The sequence below is a fragment of the Chinchilla lanigera genome, unplaced genomic scaffold (assembly GCF_000276665.1).
Source record: "Chinchilla lanigera isolate Chin_1 unplaced genomic scaffold, ChiLan1.0 scaffold00094, whole genome shotgun sequence".
NCBI lineage: Eukaryota > Metazoa > Chordata > Mammalia > Rodentia > Chinchillidae > Chinchilla > Chinchilla lanigera.
Window position 1 is genome coordinate 7,035,345 of NW_004955495.1, and position 24,678 is coordinate 7,060,022.

The window sequence follows — 24,678 nt, forward strand, 5'->3', positions numbered from 1 at the left end:
TTTTTTTTTTTTTTTTTTTTGAGACAGGATCTTGCTGACTCATTAAATTGTCCAGGCTGGGTTTGAATTTTGACCTTCTTGCCTTAGCTTTCCAGAATACTGGGATTATAAAGGTATGTACCACCACATCCGGCTGGATCTGACTTTTTGGACTCAGCCTAAGAAAAACCACAAATCATTCCATGAATTGACTGAGATAGCTAGGTGTCTTGTCCAGTGCAGTCCCACCTGTAATTCCAGGTATTCAGGAGGCTGAGGCAAGAGGAACATAAATTCAAGCCCAGCCTGGGCAACTTAATGAGACCCTCTCTCAAAAGACGATTTTAAAACAGTGCTGTGGATGTAGCTCAGTGGTGAGTGCCAGCCTATCCCCTGCAAGGCCTGAGTTCCATCCCAGCCTTGCAGAAAATAAATAAATGAGAAGTACCCTTGTTTGGTCCTAATCTGCTTTAAAACCACCATCTGACAAAATGGTGGCACAAGGATCCTCTTGGTGTCATTGGTGCTTGGGAAGGCATCACAAGCAGATTCTAGCAGAATCTACCTCAGGCAGACATTACCAATGGGGAGGACACCCAGAATTATCCCGCCCCTGGAGAAAAGGCCGTGAGGAAAATCCTGTGTTCCCCCTATGTCTCAGGAGCACTCACCTCTGAGTTGATGCCATCCGAGGGGTTGATGCCAGCATACTGTGAGAAGAGGACAAGGGTCAGCCCTGTCCTTCCTGCCCTGCGCCAGTGCCCTCCCGGATGTCCAAAATATAGCTGTGTCCATTGAGGGCAGGAGGGAAGATGTCTCCTGCCTGTGGAGTCCTCCTAGCATCCCACAATCCCCCAACCTCTAGGCCATCTCCCCACTGTCCCCTCATGACATTTACCTTTGCCCCTGGGATGAACTCAAACGGGGACAAGGACCCTGCTTATGTGGCTCCTCTGAGCAGATGCCCAGAGAGAGAGATGCCTGGTTTATGATTGTACTTCACATGTGGGGAAACCGATGCACAGTCACGGGGGCAGATGGTGATGGTGACATTAGGCAGACCCGGGTTAGATAGACGTGGGGCTTTTGTGACCCTCTGAGGCTCCCATGGTGGGTTGCTGGCCTCTGGGAGGAGGAGGACAGCCTCTGCTCACCCACTGTCCCTTTCTCCTGTGCTCAGCAGCACCGTCTGTCGGGGGCTCCGCCGTCCATACCAGGCCTGAGTGCAGGTGGATGGGGGTGAACAGGGGTGACTCGGACACGGAGTAACTGCCTGTGATGCCTGTGGGAGGTGGGAGAAGGAAGGGGTGTTGGGAAATGATTGCCAACCTCAGCTCTGGGGACACCAGGATTCTGGCTGCAGCACTGGAACCATCAATGGACAGACAGAGCAGGCAAATAGTTGTGACAGACTGACCAAAATAGTGGAGAAAAACTGGATAGATACAAGGTGAAAAACACCAAGCAACCCTGGAAGATATGGCATATTGACAAAGACGAGCCATTGACCAAGAGGTTAAACATCTGCAAACTTCTATGCAACTAATAACAAATTGCATAAATCCATAAAGCAAAAAACCTAAGGCAAAGTTGACATTCCCTCAAAATCTACGGCTTAAGTAGTTGATGGAGGGGAAGGAACAGATTGAAGAGATACTTGCCCTCCCCAGGGTCCTTGAATTCCACCTCCCCTGTCCCTTGCTCCGACCCAGATCACAGGGCAGAATAGCCACTCCTGTCCCCGCCTTTCCCCTCTCACCAGATGCCCTGGAGGAGCTCCTAGAGTCTCGCTCACAGCCCTCATCCTCCGACACTGGGGAGAAGACTTCAGGGAAGGAAGCGCTCCTCCGCTGCTCCTCCATCTCCCGCTCCCTGCGAAGGACATCTTCCACCTCCCTCTCCAGCAGATCAGATGACTGGGTCCTCTTCAGCCTCAACGCTGGGGCCCCGGCCTCCTCCCAGCCCCAGACATGGGGGGTCTCAGCCTGATGCTGCACCTCTGGGACCCTGAACTGCAGGGGTCGCAGGCAGAAGTACTCCCGTGGCACCGTGGTCCTGCTGGCTTGCAGGTGTCCCCTAGGGGACTTTGTGCTCACAGGTTTTCCGGAGGATTCTGAGAGAGGCCTCTGAAAACCCAGGGACTTTGGAGAGCCCAAAGGTTTGGCCTCTGCTGTGGGGGCAGCACTAGGCTTGCGGTATCCCCAGAATGGTGAGAACTCTTGCTGGGGGATCCCGCCGCCCAGGTACGGCTGATAGGCGTCGGGTGGTATACGGTTCACCTTCCTTGTCTCTGGAGCCTGGTCAGCTGCCCGGGCATCTGGCATGGGGTTGAGGATGGACTCTGAGCTCAGTGTCCTCTCAAGTGCAGGCTGGGGGTCTTCGGAGACCCAGTCAGGCGTGGATGTCCCACTGGGCTGCAGGCCCATCCGTCGGTGGTCTTCCTCCCGCTGGGTCTCCTGCACCATGTCACGCTGCACATACAGGGATGGGCGGCCCCGGTCCCTCCGTGGGGACTCGGTCAGGCTAGCTTTGGTCAGCACTGGCCGGGTGAGGATCTCTACCAGCTCCTGGTGGCCAGCTGCCCGCCCCAGGCCCCTCTGCTCCCGCAGGTCTGCCTCGCGTTCCTGGGCTAACCGGATCTCCCGCTCAATGGGTGTCTCCTTGGGGAGCTCTGGGGCCCAGGAGCCAGGGTCTTCCGTGGGTTGGGACCAGAGGTGGGAGACATCTGGGGTTTGGGATTTGAAGCTGGGGTGGCCTTTGTCTTGGGAGCGGAAGCTGGAGTTGTTAGTGGCTTGGGACCAAGGGCTGGAGTTGTCCACAGCTTGGACGCCGGGTCCAGTAACAAAACTACGAGCCGTCTTCTCCACCATGACTACCTCCTTGTCCTGGGCGGCGGCGGGGACAACATACCCATTGGCCAGCTGGGGCTCATGTGAGGCCTTGGGGGCCTGGATGAACCCCAGCTGGGCACGTGCTGGGGACACTCTGGCCAGGGGACTCTGGGAGACCGAGGTCCTGTTCACGCCCGCCTGCTCTAGCTGCAAAAAGCGCTGCCTAGCCGCCAGGAAATCAATCTGCTCCCTGTCGATCACGTCTTCCTCTTCCAGGGGACTGGACTGCAGGGGGCCGGGTGGCCAGCCGTCCTGGTGATCAGGGGTACCACGAAGCGTGGCCACTGTGCTGCCTTTCCTGACCGCCTGCCCCTGGATGACCGCCCGGCGCTCGCGCTCCAGGTCCTGCAGCTGCCTGGGAGGGCCATGGCTGGCATCCAGGAGGTAAACCTTTGTCTCTTCATCCCTGTCCTTCGCTGGGTGGCCGAGAACAGTGTATCTGCCACGGAGCACCCGTGTCTCTGTGCTGTCCACATGGGTCTCCCAGTCCGTTGGAAAAGCTTGGATCTCGTCCTGAACCCAGCCATTGTCCTCAGGCCCCACACCCACCAGCTCAATCCTGTAACTGGCGTCCCCATCCAGTGCCAGCCCAGTGACACGAGCTGAGTGTGGGTCACTGAAGATGGGGTATCTGGTCCCGCGGTCCATCTCCTCAGGGCTCTTGGCGGACCTTTCTGCTGTGGGTGGAGACCTCCAGGTTCACTGAGGAAGAAGGAAGCCATGGACCCAGGTTAGGAAATGTGGAGACAGGGATAACTCCCAGTCCCTCAAAAGACAAACTCCCAGTCATGCAATCTGTGTGATTGGTTGAGGGATGGGCAAGTGATCCTCCCCAGCCAATCACACCATTCCACTCTGGTCCAGGCCAGCCAATAACAACTCTTTGACCCAACCTGGTGAATCACAGCATTCCATTCTCAAATCCAGGCAATCACAACTGTCTACTAGCTGACTTCTGTGACTGGTTGAAGAATGGGTAAGTAATGGCTGCTCAACCAATCACAGTATATCTGACCCAGCCTAGCCAATCATGCTCTTTCACCCTCTGGACTCTGTGATTGGCTCTGGCATGGGTAAATAACTCAACCTGGCCAATGACATGAAATCTTGGGACTTTGAAACTAATGCAGTTAATTAATGAAAGGCCAGGTGTGGTGGTGCATGCCTGTAATCTCAGCACTGGAGAGGCTGGGGCAAGAGGATTGCCACAAGTTTGAGGCTTGTCTGGGCTGCATAGAAAGTTCAAGGCCAGCCTGAATTAGAGTGAGTGTCACAAACCAAACCAAACCAAAACAAAACAAAACAATGCAATAAGTGTTTTTAGGCTGGTAGGACAAAGTGGAGAATGACTGGGGCTGTTTGCATCACCTGATAGGCACAGCTAGCTTGGGAGCAACCCCAAGCCTGGCACTGCATAAAAACGTCTGAGCTCCTGGATCCAACCATACCTGAAGGCCTGTGTGTTCCTGTTAGTGGCATGGTGGTGCTCCCATTGTAGGATCTAATATTCCTGCTTGACCACACCCAGCTTCTTGTGCATAGCCTTTGTCCTCTGACTCATTCTGAGCTGTCTCTGAGATGCACTTACTGGAAGTCTGGAATGGCCCCTGCAGGTCCACGCCCTCCCTGCTGAGGGATGTTAGGTGGGAAACGCAGGCCCAGAGTTAGGCAGTGACTCCCAGGTTCTCGGCCCCCACATCCTGGTTTTCTGTCCTCTCCCGCACAGCATGGTGCCCTGTGTCACCCCAACAGCCTCCCGCTCTGGTGCCGGAAAGCCAGGATGTGAGGGACACCTTGAACCCTGCCTCTGGCCCCAGGTGGGGCTGCAGAGCCTCCGGTGACACCCTGACCCACTGTCCTCACACATCCTGCTCTCCCAGGGTACTAGGAGTCACCCTCCCACACCACCAGCGTCTCTACCAAGCCCGACCTCTCAGCTGCTCTTCACCCTGCACGGCTCCCTCCGCTGACCTCCAGGACACTTCCTCCCAGGAGGCCCCAGGTTCCATTCCCTCAGAGCCACTGTCTGAGCATCTCCCATGCTGGGCCTTGAAAATCAGGGAGAGGGGCTCAGGGCACGCAGAGCTCCAAGCCAAGTTGTCCCTGTCACACCCGGGTCCATTCGACCCACGGCTCACTCCGAAGACCTCTGCACCAGCTCGAGGCTGGCGCTCCATCTGGGTCTCAGAAGCAGAGCAGAGCCCCTGCCTGAAGCTGGGTGTGGGGGATGCAAGCCTGTGATTGTGGCACTTTGGGAGGCTGAGGCAGGAGGATCACAAGTTCAGCCCAGCAGGGGCAATTTAGCAACTTTGACAAAACCTATCTCAAAATAAAAAATTAAAAGGGCTGGAATGGAGCTCAGTGTGAAGCCCTGGATTCAAACCTCAGTACCCAAAATGAAATAAGCCATAAAAACAAAGAAAAAGAAAAAGAGCTTCTCCCTAAACCAGAGTGTGGCATCTAGCCACATGAAACCACGTCACGGGAATGGTGTTCCAGCCAGTCGCTGTGTCATGCCAGCTTCTGTGTATATTCTTATTTTTTTTTTTGTATATTTTTACTTCTGTGTGTACTTCTATTCAGTAATGTTGAGGATGAAACCCAGGGGCTCACACCTTAGGCACGTGCTCACCAGTGAGCTCTATCTCCATCCCAGGCTTTTTTTTTTTTGAGACAGGATCTCACTATGTAGCCCAGGCCAGCTTTGAACTTCCATTGATCCTCCTGCCTCAGTCTCCCCAGTGCGGGGATTATGGGCATGCACCACCACACCTGGGTCCCAGCCATTTAAAAAAAGAAAAAAGTTTTCTTTTGAAACAGGGTCTCGGACTGGGGATTTAGCTCAGTGGCAAAGTGCCTGCCTGGCAAGCGCTAGGTCGTGAGTTCGGTTCCTGGTACCGGGAGAAAAACAAACAAAAAACAAAACAAAACAAAAAATGAAACAGGGTCTCACTAAGTTGCTAAATTACCCAGGCTGGGCTAAACTTGTGATCCTCCTGCCTCAGCCTCCCAATCAGCTGGGAGGTGCTTGGGTAATATTCCAATCGAAGGTCTGTCTTCACCCACCTGAGATCATTGCCCAGCACCTGCCCCACCTGTGCCCCAGGCAAGCACCCTCCTGCAGGCCAGAGCCTGATTCAAGAAGACTGGCTGAACCGGGCGTGGTGCTGTACATGTCACCCCAGCACTCGGAGAGGCTGAGGCAGGAGGATTCCAGGTTGGAACCCAAGCTGGGAAAATCAGTGGTTTAGAGAGACAATGTCTCAAAATTTGGAAAATGGAAAAGGCTGGGGATGCAGCTTAGTGGGGAGACCCTGGGTTCCATCCTCAGTATAAACAAAAAGACCAGATGAGGGGCTGGGGATTTAGCTCAGCCGCAAAAGCGCCTGCCTGGCAAGCGCAAGGTCGTGAGTTCGGTTCCCAGTACCGGAGAAAAACCAAAAAAAAAAGACCAGATGAACACATAGCCCGCTCCACACACCCCGTGCTCAGCCCTGGGGTCACAGACTCCACCGTCCTTGCAGCCCTGATCCCCTCATGCCAGCGCTGGCAGAAGGGCACACCCCACCATCCCCACGCCCTGGGGCGGGCAGTGGTTACCAGTGTGTTTGCCTAGTGAGTGAGCTGACATTTACTGGGCGGGATTTATAACCCGGGACGTCCACTACGGCTCAGCACTTGTGGGTGTGGGGCTGGGACTCCCCTTGGGTGGGTCCAGGGTGGGGGTGCATCTTTCCCAGCCCGTCCACCCAGTCCTCTGTGGTGACTCATGGCAGCCATCGGGTGGGGTCCCTCCTCCTGGGCTCAAAGCTGCGGGGACCCACTCTGCTGCGGTGGTTGTAGACCTTTCCTTTTCTTTTTTTTTTTTTGTACCGGGAATCTTAATCAGGACCTTGCACTTGCCAGGCAGGCACTGTGCTGCTGAGCCATATCCCTGGCCCTAGGTTGTAGACCTTATACTTACATCCTGGGTCCTTGCCTGATCTTGGGGTAGCCTGGGGCAGGTGCTTCTCTTGCAAAGATTTGGAGGACAATGCTTAGGGCCTTGGGCACCTGAGTGTGATGTGTGGTGCACAGAAGCCCCAGGGAGGAAAATCAGCCTCTGAGGCCTCAGGGTGACATTCATAGTTGCCACGGTGCCTGCCATCTTGCATCAATCCCCACACACCAACCACTTCACACCAGCCTCTCCTTTCTGCTGTTTTAGAGTCCATAATTTTTTTTTTTTTTTTTCAGTGCTGGAGATGGAACCCAGAGCCTCATGCACTTGAAGCTAGTGCTCACCACTGAACGTCATCCCTAGCCATTTTTATTTTTTGAGACAGGATCTCCTAAGTTGTTCAGGCTTGGCTTGAATTTGGGATGCTTTTGCCTCAGGCTCCTGAGCAGCTAGGGTCACAGGTGTGCACCACTGCACCTGCCTCAGGAGGGAACAATTTTCTCCTCAGTTCATAGGGGCGCAAACTGAGGCCCAGAGGGGGAGCTGACCCCATCAAGTCACAGGTCCATAGGTTCGCAGGGCAGCGCCACCCCCCCTTCCAGGAAGCCTCCAGGGCTGCCCCCCGCCCCGCCCTGCAGCAGAGCGAGGTCGTTTATGGCCATGGTGCTGAACACCTGCTCCCTTTGCCTGGCACCACCCTCTGCCTGTGGGCAAAGGCTCCCGGGGCGGCTCGGGCTCCCGGCACGGTGTTGGGGGCGTCACTGGGGCGCCGGCCCTGTGGAACTGCAGACCCTGGGCCAGGACCTCACGTCCAGGCTGGTCCTGCTGGACTCTGCCACCCCACTCTAGGCCCCAAGCTGGGCCGGCCCTCGGGGAGAGGGGTTTATCCCTGAAGCCGCCACAAGGTCTGCCTCCCCACAATGCCCAGCAACAGGGGCCTCCACGGCCCCTCGATGGTCAGGGTTCTGGGATGGGCGCCGCGGGGCTTGACTGAAGGGCCAGCCGGGTGAGGGGCTGAGGGTGAGCCCAAGGCCTGGAGTGAGACTGAGGTGCCAGTCGGAGGCCCTGCCGGGCTAGCGTGGGACAGGAGAGGATTGGAGTCCTAGGGCCCCCAAAGCAGAGCCTCCCCGCCCCGCAGACCCCCATCCCACCAGCGTCCACCAGCAGCCCAGCCTCACCACGGCTCCCTGCGGCCTCCCGTGCAGCTCCGCCCGTCTGCTGCCAGGGAACCGGCCCCGAGGGCCGCAGGGCCCCCAGCCCCACCCAGCGTGGGAAACAAAGTCCAGCGCGGGAGGAGGAGAAAGACGATACCGATACCGGGGTTGGGTGAGGCGGGCGCTGCGCCCGCGCAGCAGGAACTCAGCCCCAAAACCCTGCAGCCGCCGCTGGCTCTCTGCCACCCCAAGCACTGGTTGGAGAGGGGAACCCGGGCCCACTCAGCTGTGAGCGGGAAACCGAGTCCCAGCCCCTTGTGCAGCTGGCCTGGCCTGCCCTGCTGGCCTCTCCAGAGGGACGGTCAACAGGCCTGGGGTCAAAGCCTTGGACCTCACTGTGCCCCATTTTTACATTTTTTTTTTTAAGGCAGGATCTTGCTATGTAGTTCAGGTTGGACTTGAACTCACTATATAGCCCAAACTGGCCTCAAACTTCCAGCAATCCTCCTGCCTCAGCCTCCCCAGTGCTGGGATGACAGTGTGTGCCACCACACCTGGCTCTGAGCCCCAACTTCTTGTCCTAGAAGTGGGGAGAGCACCCAGGCATCTCCCTTGGGGCTGCAGGGAGAATCCCCCAGGCGCCCAGTTGTCCCCCCATCCTGGGTTTTAGGTCACTTTTGGGGTCCTGGGGAGCCTGGCAACTGCAGGAGGTGGGGTACTTGCCAAGACTGCATACAGGGGAGGGGACACAAGGGAGCTTCCACTCTCACTGGGGCTCCATCCTGCCCTGCCTTGCCCTGGCTCTCACTGTGGGGTCCCTCAGAACCTGTCTGCTCTCCCAGGACAGGTATCCCCCAGCTCCGAATCCTGGGGTTCGAAGGACAGACGTGGCCCCCGCCCAGTGTATGCCCCTGTGGAGAGCATCTAACTCGGCTGGACAGACGGGAGCCTTTAACCCTGGCTCACAGATGTGGAGACTGAGGCACAGGAAGTACCCCATCCGACGGCAGCGCTGGGATCTGAGCCAAGCCCTCCTCCCCTTCTTGCGCTCCACTGTGCTAGACCAGGCTTGGGGCACACGGGCCCGGGGAGGTCAGAGACTGGGACGCCCTCGGTGCTGGGCACTTCAGGTGCTAACTGTCCTGCTCCCACATCAGCACTGGCCTCTCAGTGGGTAAACTGAGGCCCAGAGAGGCTGCACATGGACCTGGGGGTCCCCTAAGAATAGAGCAACCCCTAAAGCATATGCTTCCCAGGACTTTCTCCTGAGTGCAGGGTGTTTATGGGGACCCTGTCTCCCGAGAACTATAAGCCCGAAGAATGGGGTGTGATGGATGTGGGACCCAGGGCTCCCCAGGAAGCATGCAGTGAGGCCAGCCACCCCACAGCCGCCCCACACCCAGGCCTTACCTGCCCAGGTGCCGCTTGGGAGCAGATGGGAATCGAGCACCACCTCTGGCGCCTTGCAGCCTCTGTGAGCCTAGGAGGCAGGCTCAGCTGCAACTGGGAGAACTTGGCTGACCCGGGAGGCAGTGCTCAGCCTCTGCTTTTATGGCTCTACCACCTGCAGGCCCCGCCCCACCTCCGGCCTGGCTGGCCCTCCCCACTGGTGAAATCCAATTACTCCAGGCACTGGGCTCTTCACACTTTTATTTGCTTCTCTGGGAAAATCAAGAACACCGGGGCCTCATCACACACCGAAAGCAGAGGGGGCAGCAAGGGCACTTCAGCGAAGGCTCACAGCTCGGGGACTCGGGCGGACTCGAGGGAGGAAGCAGAGGGGGCCCCCGGCCGCTGCCCGGGTCACCCCCAGAGAGGGCCCCTCCCCCCGGCCACCGGAGGAGCAGAACCTCGACAGTGACCTTGGCTCTGGCCCGAGGGTGGCCACTGAGCCTGCCCCGTGGTGGCTGTAGGTGGTGACCTGGCCACAAGGTGGCCTTAGCCCTGGGCACCAGGCCCCTAGGGACCAGGTCAACAGGATCCAGGGCCCAAAGCCAACCCTTGAGGAGAGGGGGCGTGGGCCTGTGCAGAACATGTGGCTGGGGGCGCCGTGGCTGTCCCCGGGCGGGGACCTCCAGGCCACCTCTAGCGAGAGGGGCCTGCGACGTCACTCCAGGTGGCAAGTAGGGGTCTCCCGCACCACCCCAGGGGACCTCCCTGCCCAGCAACAATCCCGGCCTAGCAGAGCTGGCCAGTGGGGCCTGATTTCTGGGAGGACCAGAGGCCCGGGCTGGAGAAGAGGCCGGGGGTGGCCCCTGAAGTCCCCAAATTAGCACCAGGAGGAAGAGGGGCCCAGTGGGGACAGGAGCTTGGGACAAGAAGCAGTTTGAGACCCCAGTCTGTGGCCCCCCGGCCAGGTACAGCCTGGGGCTACCGACACCCGTGTGGGGATGTGGCCCCAGGGCTTCCCAGGTCCGCACACCTGCCCAAGCCCAGCAGGGGACACGGCCACTGGGGCTGTCCAGGGCGGCCCAACCTGTCCCCTAAAGAAGCACAGCCTCACCCCCAGCTGCCCGAGCCTGTGAGGCCAGTGCCTTCGTGGGGGACCCTGGGACTCCAGGTCCCATCGGAGAGACCATCGGAGGTGGCAGAAAGGCACAGGCTTGGCCTGGGGTGGCGGAGAGGCCATGGGCTACTCCAGCCGGACACAGTGGCCACGTCTGTGAAGCTGCCACAAGTTTTGGGGTGCAGGGGCCCTCGTTCCAGAAAAGTGGGCGGCCCGTGTCCCTCCCACCGGGTGCAAAGTGCACGGCTCAGAGGCGGGGTGCGTGTGGGGCGTGGTGACGGGCGGGATCCCGACCCTCTTCAGCGGAAAGAAAACTCAGGGGCCGGTGCGGACGCGCGTGTCTCAGGCCGCGAGGCGGCGGGCGGCGGGCGCTGGGCGCTGGGAGGGGCCGGGCTGGTGGGTCTGTGTCACGCAGGGCGGGGCCGGGGTCTGGGGGCCGGGCCGGCTCACATGATTGAGCAGCATTTACAGCGCTGCTTTTTCAGATCGAGGTCCTGGGGGTCGCTGGTGGCGGCCTCGGGCCCGGCCTGGTCCTCCTCCCTGGGGCTGGGGGCGGCGGGGGCCTCCGAGGCGCTGCCGTTGGGCGGCGCGGCCTCCTTGGGCTCCGCCGCGTCCTCGATGACGACCAGCTCCGCGGTGATGGTGTCTTGGAGCCCCAGCACCTTCTTGGTCTCGGCCTCGTCCTCCACGTTCTGGTAGCCCATGAAGATCATGGTGACCGGGGGCTCCTGGCCGGGCGGGACGGCCGGGCCCGACGTGGCCTCACCAGGCTGGGCCTGGACCCCAGTGATCTCCCGCCGCAGCGGCGTGGTCCGGACGGTCTCCTCCCCCGCCGCCGCCCCCCGGCTCTCTGCCGCTGCCCCAGCTGTGGACCCTGCCTCGCTCAGGGTGACCTCGTCCGCCTTGTGGATGAGTTCGTCCACCTCGGAGGAGCTGAGCGGGTGAATCCCATTCTCCATGGTGCCATCCACGGCATGGACCACTGCGGGGACAGAGAGAGAGAGTGAGCAGGAGGGGCAGGAGGGCAGCTGGCAGGTGAGGAGCAAGGCAACTCTCACTGGCAGAAAGCTTGCCAGGCTGCGTACGGTGCAGCACGCCTGTAATCCCGGCACTCGGGAGGCTGAGGCAGGATTGCCAGGAGGTTAAGGCCAGGCTGGGCTACATAGTGAGTTTAAGCCCAGACTGAATTACAGAGTGAAACCCTGTCTCAAAAAAAAAATTTTTTTTTTGCCAGGTGTGGCGGCACATTCCTGCCATCCAGCTCTTGGGAGGCTGAGGCAGAGACATACTGCATGATGAAGGCCAGCCTCAACTACGTAGTGAAACCACCTCAAAGAAAAAAGAAAGAAAACCGAAAAGCCCCCTACTGGGGTGGGCTGTGATGGCTCACGATCTGGGAGCCTCGGGGGCACTCATCACTTCAGTCTTTGCGTTCACTTGGTAGTTGTTATAATATTTTTTGGCAGTACTAAGAATAGAATCCAGAAAATACTAAGCTACACCTCCAGCCATCTGTTTTTACTTTTTCTTTTGAGACAGGGTCTTCTTAAATTGCCTAGGCTGGTCTTGAACTCCTGGTCCTCCTGCTTCAGCCTCCTGAGTAGCCTGGATTACATGTTACAGAGTACACCATCATACTATGTATTGTAGCCCGTAGGGTTTTTTTGTTTTTGTTTTTGTTTTTTTTTGTGCTGGATCAAACCCAAAGCCTTTGCACTGAGCTATATCCTCAAGCTTTTCTTAATATTTTGAGACAGGGTATATCACTAAGTCACTAAATTGCCCAGGCTGGACTTGAACTTAGGATCCTCCTGCCTCAGCCTTCCAGTGCTGGGATGACAGGTGCGCACCGTGCCCAGCTATTTAATAGACCTTCAATCACAGTTTTGCTCCTGTGCTGTCTCTGTTTCCTAGTGACGGCCCATGAAGACTTCACAGCACTGCTTCTCTGTCATTTACTACTTGGCCAGTGGCCAGGGGGACCCAGAGGGACCTGGTCCTGTTAAGCAGGGTCTCTGGCCGCAGCCCAGCTGCTCGGGGAGGAGGGAAGTGGCTGCAGTCACTGTCTCCTCCTGGCCAAGGGTCAGGCTGCCGTCCTGGACGCTGGCCAGGCAGAAAGTGCACTCTGCTCTGGTTTCGAGTCCCGGGAAAGGACACCTGTGGGGACTGTGGTGGCCCAGAGGGCAGGGCGTGTCCTTCCCACTGGCCACGGCCCCACACAGGAATCTGAGCCCTGGTTGCCATGGAAATGGATCACCTTCCATTGCTAAGTAACCAGAGTCCAGTCTCACAGGTCCTGAGTCCCCAAGGGCTGCGAGCCAGGCAGAGGCGGGGCGCAGCTGGGGGTGAGGACACTGTTGGTGTATCACCCCTGACCAGGGCCACAGAGCTGGGACTCAACCAGGTATGTTCCCCAAACTCCTCAGGGGACCCATTTTTTTGTGGCTGTGATTGAACCCAGGGTCTTTGCACTGAGCTATATTTGCAGCTTTTTATTTTTTGTTTTGAGACAAAGTCTCCTTAAATTTTTTTTTTTTTTTTTCTTTTTGAGGCAGCGTCTCGCCATGCAGACCAGGCTGGCCTTGAACTCACTTTGTAGCCCAGGCTGGCCTCAAATTCACAGCAATCTTCCTACCTCAGCCTCCTGAGTGCTGGGATTACAGGGGTGCGCCACTACGCTTGGCCTTAATTGTTAAATTGCCCATTTGGTCTTTTTTTTGTGTCTTTTTGAGAGAGGGTCTCATTATGCAGTTCAGGCTAGCCTTGAACTCACTTTGCAGCCCAGGCTGGTCTCGAACTCGCAACAATCCACCTGCCGCAGCCTCCCGAGTGCTGGGATTACAGGCGTGCGCCACCACGCCCGGTGCCCATTTGGTCTTGAACTTGTGATCCTCCTGCCTCAGCCTCCTGAGTAGCCCAGATGACAAGTGTGCATCATCATAGCCAGTATGACAGGACCCCTTGAGTAGCATCATGAACTCTCCAGAAATGAATCACCTTTAAGAACATCAGGCTACACAGCGTAAACAGAGTCACTGTGTAACCTGGCCTCCTACCTGAAGGCAATGAACATGGGTGTCCGTATGTGTCCAGCATTTCAAATCCTGGCGGTGGAAATAACCTGGTGTGCATAGTTGGACACACATGCAGGAATATTACTCAGCCAGGAAAAGGGAGAGGCTGTGACACTCGCCACAGCATGGACAGACCTTCAGGCCAGGCTCAGTGAGAGACGCCAGACGCAGGACACAGGGCATGGGGTCCATGGTCAGGAAACACTCAGGACGGGCGACTCCAGGGACAGGAAGTGCATTTGTGGGTGCTGGGGCTGGGAGGGGGCGGTTAACTGTCATGGGGATGGGTGGGGCTTCCTTCTGGGGGGATGGAATGTTCTGGAACTAGTCAGAAGGGATGGCTATACAACATCATGACTGTACCCAAACCTCTTGAATCACACTGGAGGAGCTGAACTGTGCAGTATGTAAATCCACCTCCAGAGAGACTTGCTCAGCCCTGCTAGTGGGCGCCCTCTGATGGCCACCAGAAGGCTTTTTGTTGTTGTTTTGTTTGGGTTTTTTTTGGCACGGGAATCGAACTCAGGCAGGTGCTGTGCCTCTGAGCTATATCCCCGGCCCGAGGCGTTTTTTTGTTTGTTTTTTGTTTTGTTTTGTTTTGTGTTCCCCCCCCCCTACCGGGAATCAAACTCATGACCTTGCACTTGTCAGGCAGGTGCTGTTTTTTTCCCAGTACCAGGAATTGAACTCACGACTTCACGCTTGCCAGGCAGGCGCTGTGCCGCTGAGCTAAACCCCCCCTCCAAGGCGTTTTTTACCAACTGACTCATCTTTATTTTCTGCAGAGCTGGGGATGGAGCCCAGGACCTCACCCCACTGAACCACACCCAGGCCGCCGGAAGAAGCATTTCTAACCAGCTCAGCCTCCGCCCACGGCTCAACTCACCCCACCCAAGGTGCCCAAGGACACAGCCCAGCCCCGCTCCCGGCTTACGGCCCAGTGCCCCGTGCCTCACTTGCCCACGTGCACGCCGCCTTGCCCATGCTGTGCACCCACGGAGCGCCCCGTTCCTGCGCCCTGCGCCCACCCCAAGAGCCCCATCACCTCCTCTGAGACGCCTCGCCCAGCCCTCCCCAGTCCAGACACTGATCCGCAGCCCCGCTGTTTTCCTGTGGTCTTTTATCAACACAGTGGTCATTTCCATGAACCATGTGTAGGCTGTGTATTGTTTTGTTTGAGACAGGGTCTCACTGTGTAGTGCAGGCTGGCCTTGAACTCACTGTGTAGCCCAGGCTGGCCTCAAACTTGAAGGGATCCTCCCGCCTCAGCCTCCCAGCACTGGAATGATGGGCGTGCGCCACCGCGCCCAGGTAGTGAGCGGCGTCCTTGTCCCTAGGACTCGCGTACCTTTGGTCTCGTCCTCGTAGACCTTGATGCCCTGCGGGTGCGGCTCCCGGGGGAGCAGCGTGGTGCTGGACAGCACCCTGGTCTCCCCGGTTGCCTTGTCCTTCTCCACCGTGATCTCGACCGAATACATGGCTGGCATGAGAGGCACGGGGTTAACCGCGTCCCACACCCCATGCCCCCCGCCGGACTGCAGCCAAGCGGGGCAGGGAGGCCAGCAGCGAGCAAAAGCAGTGGTAAGACCCGAACGCAGCGCCGGACGCGCCCGCCCCAGCTCCACAGCCTGCTGTAGCTCCCCAGTGCCTGGCCTTGGCGTCCAAGGCCCATCCTGGAGCCCCAGCCTGCCTCCCTGCCTCTCCAGCTCTGCACCCCCGGCCCGCTCGGCCACCAAGCTCTTGTGTCTCCAGCCCTGGTCCTGTCGCGGCGCCCAGAAATTGTTCCTAGTGCCTGCGAGTGGGATGAGAGGAGGAGGAGGCCCAGCCTCACCTGGGCACACAGTCCAGGCTGGAACTCGCGGGGTCTGGCCTGACCTCTGCCACCTGGACATGCAGTCCCCGGGCACTGACCTGGGCACCTGGATCTGACCTCGAGCCCCCGCGCTGTGCCTCCACACCTGGGCTCCCTGAGCACATCAGGGTCGCTGGGCGCTGCTCAGCCTGGGGCCGTCTGCACCGAGGTCTGGCCCGCCCCGGCCTGGCTCCCTCGGGGACGCAAAGCTGGCGGCCTCGTGGCTTCGGAGGCTGCTCTCTGCCCTGGAGCCCCTTTCCCGCCCAGCTCTCCTCTCTGCTGGGTGTCATCCCTCTCCACAAGCACCCGTTCCGAAGGACTCTGTCCCACACGGGCCCCGACCCCACCTTGCCCGAGCCTGCTCCACCCCCGGCTCCACCTCGGCTGCCTCCAGTCCCTGGCACTGCCCCCCGTGGCCACCTGACCTGTCATTCACCCGCAGCCGGTTCCCAGTGTCAAGCCCTGGACCCTGCAGCCGGACCTTCCCAGTCTGTCCTCCAGCCACCACCAGAGGGAGCTGTGAACACCCAGGTCAGGTCCCTCCTCCATCCAGAGCCCTCCATGGCTCCCACCTCTTGCCAGGACAAAGCCCAAGTCCTCCCCGCAGCCACAGAGCCCTAGGAACACTCTCCTCCCTCCAGTTCAGTGTTCTCTGACTTACTTTTCTCCAGAAGTTAACTAAATAGCCAGCCGCTCCCACCAGAATATCAGCCCTCCCAGAATGAGCCCCATGCCTGGCACACAGCAGGTACTTCATAAGCACTTGTTGAATGACTGAATGATGGTTATTTAATCCCTTGTCCTTGTGCTAACACTTCTGCCCATAAAAAAATCTATTTCCAAGGTTTCCCACACAGTTGGGCAGGTTGTGCACTGTACAAAGTGCCAGGAAAGGGACTTGAACTCGACTCATACACTGTGGAAGCTTTTTTTCTTGGTACGAAGCCCCCAAAGCATGACAATGCCACAGCCCGGTGTGGCCACTTCCAGGGTTATGGCGCCCCCTCTCCCCAGGAGCCAGTCCTGATGTCTGTGGCCAGTAGCAGGGAGGATGTGTGGTAAGCGTGTTCCAGGCATGGGCCTGGAGGTCAAGAGGGAGGGAAGCCGTGGCTGTCATGTTAGTGCTGCCATGCGTGAGGCCCGTCTTCGGAGGGAAGCCTGGACCAGCGAGGGACAAAGGCGTCAAAGCAGAGCTGTGGCCTGCATCCAGCCGTCACTGTGTGACCTCGGCCCACGAGACCCTGCAAGGGCCGGCCTGGGTCCCCCATCCCGCCAGGGCCTGCAGGGACCGAGGGGGACCCCGGACGGCAGCGAGATGCGGGGCGGGGACGAGGATCCACCCACCTGCCTTCATCATGGTGGAGCCGTCGGCCATGCGCACTGGCGTGTTGGAGACTCTCTGCTCTGCTGGACAGAGGGGAGAGGGAGGTCAGCGAGAGGCGTGGCCCGGCACCCAGAGCCCCCTGTGCATGCTCCGGACCCCGGGGACACCGGAGCCCGACACACCCGGACCCCAACACACACCCAATCCCTTCCCAGAGGAAACACACAGTGCCACAGCCCTCTCTTCTTTCCGCCCAAACGATTTTCACAGGATCCTGGAGAGGCCAGCCCAGATTTTTTTAATTATTAATTTGTAATTCTCCGGTAAGACAAGGAGACACCTCTCGTGAATAATTAATGCTCTGCGAATCAGGCCAAAGCCTCCTCAGGGGCCGCCAATCCCATGCCCCGCAAGAAACGTGACTCCAGACACGTTCAATACGTATTGAAACATGTAATATATGTTTAATAAGTCTGCTGTACAGTGACCTAAGGAATGTAATAAGCTTGTAATATATGCACATGTATTTTCTTCTTTCATTCTTTCTCCTTTAATTTTTTTTTTCTGGTGTTTTGAGACAGGGTCTTGCCATGTAGCCCAGGATAGCCTGGAACTCGTACTGATCCTCCTGCCTCAGCCTCCTAAGTACTGAGACTACAGGTGCGCACCGCCATACCCCGCACATTTTTTTCTTACTTGCTGGGAATGGAACTCAGCGCCTCAGGCATGTTAGGCAGGAGCTCACCACTGAACCACATCCCCAGCCCTTTTTGTTTTTCATTTTGTGATAGGATCTCTCTCTACACTGGCCACTCTGGTCTCAAACTTGTGATCCTCCTGCATCAGCCTCCCAGAGTGCTGGGATGACAGGTGTGCGCCACCACACCTGACTTCTCACCCCATTCTGCAGTCGCAAAAGCGGAGGGCAGCCTGCTGCAGGCAAGGAGCTCAGACCCAGTGGGTGAGGGACCAAGCTCAGCCGCCCCTGTACCTGGTGTAGACCCCCCTACAACTCGGGCCGCAACAGACTCAGGACATCCCTGCCAGCCTGCTTCCTCATCCCTCACTGGGTGCTGTGGCGCCTCCACCCCAGTGATGTTGAGAAAATTCAGCGAAATGACGGTAATACCAGATCCAAGCTCAAATCAGGGTTCAGTAGCAACAATAACCATCTGTGATCCCTCTGCCATCCCCTCTCTGGCCACCAGAGGGCGCCAGCCGCGCATCCCTCCCGGAGCCTTACCTTTGGGCGTGCCCGCCGCGGTCTGCAAGAGAGAGAGAGAGAGAGGTCAGCGCCTGCGCCTGGCCTCCTCGGCTGACCAGGGTCCCCTTTCCTGGCTGAGGACCAGCTGCGGGCTCAGGAACTTGTCGGGTCACCCCAGATGCACCCGCTACCCGTCTCCCACATCCCTGGGTTGTGTCCTTGTTCAGAGGGGCAATTTCTTTCTCTCTCAACCCCAGTAGCCCACTGGAGAACTCCTACTTGACCTTCAAAACCTACATCCTATGGGAAGCCTGGGCAGCCCTGACCTGAATCAGACGGTTCCTTGGGTGCAGGGTAGGGGTATCCCACAGTGCCTGGGGCCTCCCAAGAGGAAAGAGTCTACGTGTCCTTACTCTCCCCAAAATCAGGCCTTGGCAAGCAGACAGGGTAGGTCTGAGGAGTGCTGCCTTCCCAGCTGCAGCTCAGGTGGGCAGAAGCCAGGCACTCTGTTGAGATTCTGATGAGGTTCGGGTGAGCTACATCCCCAGTCCTTTTTAAATTTTGTTGCTGTTGTTTTGAGACAGGGTCTCCCTGTGTAGTGGGTTTGAACTCACTATGTAGCCTACGTTGGCCTCAAATTCCCAGCAATCCTCCTGCCTCAGCCTCCCAAATGCTGGGATGACAGGCATGTGTCACCACACCTGGGTGCTCTTGCACCTTACAGGTGGGGAAAATGTGGCCCAGAAGGACAAAGCAACTTGTCCTGGTCAGGAAGGGGTGCAGTTTCACTCAGGGACCTGCCCGGCCCAGTCACCCCTTACCGGCTGTGAATTCAGCACCACCTCAGCCTTGGGCTCCTCCCGAGTGGCGCTGGGGGCCGGTGCCCGGGCTGGGCTGGGGGCAGCTGCGTTCTCCTTCACCTCTCCGCTCTCCAGCACACCAATCTCCTTCTCCAGCCTAGGGAAGGCAGGGGTGAGGTGCGCCCGCGGTGCGCCCTGCGCCTCCCTGGCACTTCCTACCCCATGCACGGTGTCAAACGAAACCCCCAGAGCTGCTCTCCTCCTGCCGCCCCACAACTGGGAGCCAGGTGTGGTGACGCACGCCCGACAGCCCAGCACCTGGGAGGCTGAGGCAGCGGGGCTTCCAGAAGCACAAGGCCAGCCTGGGCTCCACAGTGAGAGCCTGTCTCACAGAACACCAACCGGGGCAGAAGAGGCACGGCTGGGGACTCTCTGGGCCAGGCCAGGCTGTGTCCTGTGCAGGTTCCTGGCGGGAGCCGGGGCTGGGCCGCTCTGTCCCGTCCCTCCCAGGCGGCACAGACTCCAGGATTCTGGTCATCATTTCCCTCTGCAGTGACCCTGTGCCCCAAGCTGGGCCTGGCCCTCCCACCCGCCGCCAGCCCGGAAACCCAGGCGTTTTGTCCCCAGGCCACTTTCCCATCCTGTCCCCTCCCCACTTCCTGCGCCCAGCTGCCTCAGCTGCCATCAGCACTGGGTTGTGGGCGCGGCCAGCTGGGCTGGCGCCAGGAAAGCCCAGGGGAGGCCGAGGCAGGTTCCGCCCTGACGCCACACGCCCGCCTGCTGCACACACCTGCTGTCCCAAGAGGAAAGGGGCAGCCTGGGCTCACATGGGGACCAGATGGGACCAGAGCCCACCCGAGCACCCCTGCCCTGGACGTGACCACCCACCTGCAGATGGACTCCTCCAGGAGCCGGGCCCTCTGCTCGTCCTCCTGCATCTGCCTCCGCATGTCCTCGTCCCCCTCAGAGGCTGAGGACGGCGTCCCCTCCAGCAGCCAGCGTTCCCGCAGTGCCTTGGACTGGATCACAGGGATGCAGGTGAGGGTCAGATCTGGGGCCGTGAGCCAAGCATGGTGGCACACGCCTGCAACTCAAGAGGCTGAGGCAGGAGGGTTGCCACAAGATCAACATCAGCCTGAGTTACACAGTGAGCTCAAGGCCAGCCTAAACTGCATAGCAAGATCCTACCTCAACGCCCCTCAAAAGATCTGGGGTCCCGATCACCTCCCCCTCTGCGGCCCCCGGGTCCCACCTTCAGGTGCTGTAGCTGCCGCCTGTCGTCTTCCAGCTGCCGCCGTTTGTTTTCGATCTCTGCCTGCCTCTTCCGCCGCTCCTGGAAGGCAGGCGCCCTCACATCAGCAGGGTGGGCCTGGGGGCCCGGGATCCCCATCCACACCCCACAGCCCCAGCCTCAGAGACTCACTGCGATGGCCTGGAGCCTCTCCTGCTGGGATGCGGTGTCCGCGGTCAGGACCCTGGGGACGGACAAAAGTCGGGCTGATCACCCCCGCCTCCCGCCGCCCTCCCCGTCCAGGTGATGGGACGGGGCAGGGTTCTCCCCGCCCGCCCAGGCTCCTCCTCTGTTAAGTGGCCACTTCCCGGCCCGCTGGGCACTGTGCTGCTCTCTCCCCCTCTCTCTCTCTGCCTTACACTTCATGAAGTCACTCAGCAAACCCTCCTGCAGCTCCCTCCGGATGGGGCTGAGAGAGGCAAGAAGAGCTTGGGAAAGGACAGGAAGGCTGGGTGGTAAAGGCTGCATAGGAGCTCACCGGGCACCCAAGGTCAGAGAAAGGGGTTTGGGGAAGACCCACGTCCCTCCCCTGTGGCCCAGAGCGGAGGACAGATCAGGACAGCGCCGCCGGACCCTCCTACCCACCACGCAGCTTTCTGCAGCTGCCAGGGGCACGGGCAGTACAGCACGAAGGGCCCACCAGGCCATGGCAACACATAGCTGCAGGGTCCCTGATGCCAGCCCGGACATCTAAGGCTTCCCACGCAGCCCACACTGGCTGGCCCAGCGGCACTGGCTTCCCAAGGACTCGCAGAAGGAAACAGCGGGGCTCAGTTGACCCCATCGAAACCAGGACTTTTTTTGTTTTTTTCTGTCCTGGGGATTTGAGACCTAGGATGAAAAGCCCAGCCTAGTGGCGCACGCCTGTAATCCCAGCACTGGAGAGGCTGAGGCAGGAGGATCACTGCAAGTGTGAAACCAGTCTGGGCTACAAAGTGAGCTCAGGGCCTGCCTGGCAAGCACAAGGTCTTGAGTTCGATTCCCAGTACAAAAACAAAAACAAAAACAAAAACAAAACCCCAGAGCTCAAGGCCAGCCTGAACTGCACAGTGAGACCCTGTCTCAAAAAGACAAAAGAAGAAGACCAGAAGACCTGGGATGCTTTATCCCTGAGCTACATCTCCCAGTCTCCCTTTTTTCAAATTTATTTTAAGTCAGTATGGTGGCACATTCCTGTAATCACAGACTAGGAAGCTGAGGCAGGAGGACTGCCATGAGTTACAGCCCAGCCTGCACTACATAGCTAGACCTTGTATTAAAAAAAAATTGTTTTAAGGAGTCTTGTTAAGTTATCCAGACTGGACTGGAATTTGTGATCCTCCTGCCTCAGCCTCTGAGTACTGGGATGACGGGTGCGCTGTCCCTGGCCTTGCTTTATTCGTGGCTTTTGTGGGAGGAAGCCAGGGCTGTCTCAGCCTCGGGGCCCAAGGGTAGCTTACATAGGCACTTAACTAACAGCAGTGCCACCAGACGCGCCCAAAGGAGACAGGCGCCGAGCCCTGCCACGGCGAGGGGGAGGGGCAGCGGGAGAACTGCCCTTCCCCGCCGCTGGGAACCTGGCAGGGCCAGCCCGTGGCTCTGGGGGCGGAGGGAGCCAGGGCCCTCCCTCACACCACCCCTTATCTTCACGGGGGCTGAAGTTACAGCCTGTCCTGGGGCCCCGCACCGCCCCAGCACCCCTTGGCCTGGGATCCTGGAGCCCAAAGCCACCAGGGCCTCTGAAGAGCTCTCCTCCCAGGCCTCAGTTTCCCCACCTGCAGAAGTGAGGCACAGCAGGGGCACGGAGGGCCCGGACCACAGCCTGGGCGGCCTCTGCATCCAGACAGCCCGGAGCCCACGGCGCCCTGCCCACTCCTCGCGGGCTCATTTTCCCGGCCTCAGTGGGGCCTGGGAAGTCACCGGCTCCCACGCCCTGACAGGTGACCCCACCGGCCCCGCCCTTCCCGGCAGGCCGGCACCTGTGCCTCTCTGTCCCTCCCAGGGCCTCTGAAGCGCGAGCCGCGCCCTGTGTCTTCTTTACTTGTTCTGTAGGGAGGCTGGGTTCGGCTGCACGGGGTCAGGAAAGGCTTGGTCCAGCTTTCTGGCTGGCAGGCCAGCTTGGCTGTGGTTCTGGGTTGGCCCCTTTATTTTTTGTCAGTTTGGTTTTCTAAGAGATGGTTTGTTTGTTGTTGTTGTTTAGGTTTGGTTTTCTGAGACAGAGTCTCGCCATGTCGTGCAGGCTGGCCCTGAACTCACTATGTAGCTCAGGTGGACCTCAAACTTGCAGCAGTCCTCCTGCCTCAGCCTCCCAAGTGCTGGGGTTAAAGGCCTGTGCCACCAGCCCCTGGCCCAGCCGCTGTCCACCTCTCCCCCACCAGCCTCCCCATCACTCCCTCTGCTCCAGCCCAGGGGTGCTCTTCATGAGCACAAAGCGTTGGACCCTGCTGTCTGGCCCGCCTGGTGAATTCTCCCCAAGCTGGAAATCATGTCCAGAGAGCGGGAGGCAGAGGCGCTGAGCAAATTACCCTCCGGCCAGCTGGGAGCCGCACCCTGGTCCCTCCTTTTCCCAGTCCAGCATGGCCTCCGGGGACCCACCCAGGAAGGAGCCAGGTCTAGGCCGGGGGTCCACGCTGCAGCACACAGGGCCATGCTGGGCTGGTTGCCTGGTGCCCTGTCCCCACCCCAGCGGTCAGGTGGCCTTTCAGGCTGGACAGAGGGACACAGGGACGGCTGTGTGTCTGGCTTCCCAAGCTGAAGACAAGGAGAACAGTGTCCTCGCTGGGCGCCTGTCCCCTGAGCCAGGGCAGGGGAAGGTCAGAGGGACACAGGGCAGAGAGGCCCGGGGCAGTGTCTCCAGGGTGGCCCAGGAAGAGGACGTCCGTGGTCCCTCTCCATCTGCCTCGGGAAGGGCCTCAGGCAGGGGGCCTGGGCTGCCATCCCTTCCCTGTCCCCTCCACCCCTCCATCAGCCACCCCCAGGTCTGGGGGCGCTAGAGCCCCACGCCCCGCCTCCGGGAGCCGCCACTGCCTGTGATGGATGGCGGCCCGCGGGAGGCGGTCGCCCTGGCAACCGCACCGTCCCCATGGCAACGAGGAGGCCCCGGCACGCGGGGGTGGGGCCTGCAGCAAGCATCTCCTACCCCCAGCCTGGCACTTGGGGGCTGCTAGGGTTCTCACGGGCTCCAGGGGCTGCCTGGGGGCGGGGAGACAGGTCCCCAGGGTGGGGCAAGGAGGACGATTCCAATTTTTTCCCCCCAGTATTGGGGACTGGAACCTGGGCCTTCCCACTGAGCTACATCCCCAGCCCTTTTTAGTTTGTATTTTGATACAGGGTCTGGCTAAGTTGCTAAATTGCTCAGGGTAGTTTGGAATTTGATACCTTCCTGCCTCAGCCTCCCAGAGTCCTATGATTACAGGTGTGCACCACCACACTCAGCTTTGGGGTGCTTCCAGTTTTAGGGCTCACACCCATCCATCCCAGAAAGGGTCTGGATGAAGCAGCCAAGGTTAACACAAGAGTGTATACAAGTTCATAAACTCCCGAAAATAAAGCAAAATAGTCTTCAACTCTAACAAAACAACAATAAAGCAGCCAGGCATGATGGCGCATGCCTGTAATCCCAGCACTCAGAAGGCTAAGGCAGGAGGATCGTTGCGAGTTCGAGACCAGCCTGGGCTACAAAGTGAGCTCAAGGCCAGCCTGAACTGCATAGCGGTGTCTCAAAAAGACCAAAAAAGAAAAACAAAGACAACAATAAAGTAAAAACTCTCAGGGTCTCATCACAGCCTGCCCCGCCATCGCTGTTATTTCACAGACAGGGGAACAGGCCATAAAGGCATCAGTCTGTTAGGACACCGGTCCTGGGAGTTGCCTGGGATTATTGTCCCGTCCTGTGGGGGAGGGGCTTGAACAGGGCAAGGAAGGAAATAGCGTCTCCCTGAGGTCTTGAAGGGCGGTGGGGGGGGGGGCGGGTCAGGGGCAGCACAGGCCACATCACAGAAGATCTTTTCGTTTGTTTACTTGAGATAGGGTCTCACTAAGTAGTCCAAGCTGGTCTTGAACTTGCAGCAACGGTCCTGCCTCAGCCTCCCCATCACTGGGACTGCAGGTGGGCACCACCACCACCACGGGCCGCACAACACAAAAGAGCTTACAACTGGCTGGCAAAGCTGAGTTTGGCTAAGGGTACGGAGGACCTAGAGCAAAGAGACGCTGCCCAAGGGCCCGGGGAGCAGCCCACCACCGCGCACAGGCGTCCCACCCTCCGGCGATTATTTTTACGGAGCTTGGAGCCAAATCTGGGCTGCGCGTGGCCGTGGGCGGCGGGGGCCCCCGAGGGTGCCTCTCCAGCGCGCGCGTGAGAGAATCCGGCTGCAGGCGATGAGCTCATGGGGCCCGGGCCTGGGGAGGCCTCGCAATGCAGGGTGGCTGTTTTTTTTAAAAGGTCCAGAGAGGTTACGCAACAGTCCCAAGGTCGCCCAGCGGCCAGGGCGGCAGGGCTGGCGGGAGCCCTGCGTGGGGGCGGGCTCGCACGTGTCCGTCCCACGCGCGGGGATGAGGGGTCCCAGCCAGGCAGCGCGGCCCAGCGCCCGGGACATTCCTGCCGCTGTGACGGGAGCCAGCTGACCGTGACCTTGGCCGGGGAGGGGAGTCACGCGGCGGGACCGGGAGCGGAGCCCTGGGG

The 24,678-nt window shown here is 59.1% G+C and overlaps 2 protein-coding genes and 1 long non-coding RNA gene across 10 annotated transcripts in view; 1 reads left to right on the forward strand and 2 right to left on the reverse strand.

The window, feature by feature from the left end:
• Misp (mitotic spindle positioning) overlaps positions 1-9,542 on the reverse strand; it is a 10,223-nt gene extending 681 nt beyond the window's left edge. Inside the window, exons 1-5 of one of the 4 annotated variants that reach the window (XM_013505342.1) lie at positions 9,375-9,542; positions 4,319-4,499; positions 1,739-3,572; positions 1,134-1,261; positions 651-689 (exon numbers count right to left, since the gene is read on the reverse strand). In XM_013505342.1, the coding sequence (XP_013360796.1) occupies positions 651-689; positions 1,134-1,261; positions 1,739-3,518 (1,947 nt within the window). In that variant the 5' untranslated portion in view covers positions 3,519-3,572; positions 4,319-4,499; positions 9,375-9,542. Of the gene's footprint in view, positions 1-650; positions 690-1,133; positions 1,262-1,738; positions 3,573-4,318; positions 4,500-7,988; positions 8,074-9,374 lie in introns of those variants that run through there. The other 3 variants (XM_013505344.1, XM_013505341.1, XM_013505343.1) reach the window with 3 other exon arrangements.
• Positions 9,543-9,597: 55 nt separating this feature from the next.
• On the reverse strand, positions 9,598-24,678 carry Palm (paralemmin). 5 transcript variants are annotated; one of them, XM_013505347.1, is made up of 10 exons: positions 22,590-22,948; positions 22,036-22,061; positions 20,148-20,199; positions 19,977-20,057; positions 19,613-19,743; positions 18,746-18,881; positions 17,964-17,985; positions 16,741-16,803; positions 14,893-15,024; positions 9,598-11,452 (listed from the first exon to the last, which is right to left on the reverse strand). In XM_013505347.1, the coding sequence occupies exons 1-10, from the start codon at positions 22,641-22,643 to the stop codon at positions 10,917-10,919; spliced, it is 1,233 nt and encodes a 410-aa protein (XP_013360801.1). In that variant the 5' UTR covers positions 22,644-22,948; the 3' UTR covers positions 9,598-10,916. The 5 variants fall into 5 exon arrangements, with proteins under 5 accessions (XP_013360801.1, XP_005406082.1, XP_013360799.1 ...); XM_005406025.1 differs by lacking the exons at positions 22,036-22,061; positions 22,590-22,948 and adding an exon at positions 24,276-24,678 and having other exon boundaries at positions 16,741-16,800; XM_013505345.1 differs by lacking the exons at positions 22,036-22,061; positions 22,590-22,948 and adding an exon at positions 24,276-24,678.
• On the forward strand, positions 12,241-14,692 carry LOC106146807. Its single transcript, XR_001231388.1, has 2 exons — positions 12,241-12,874; positions 14,330-14,692. It is a non-coding gene; the product is annotated as an uncharacterized LOC106146807 (long non-coding RNA).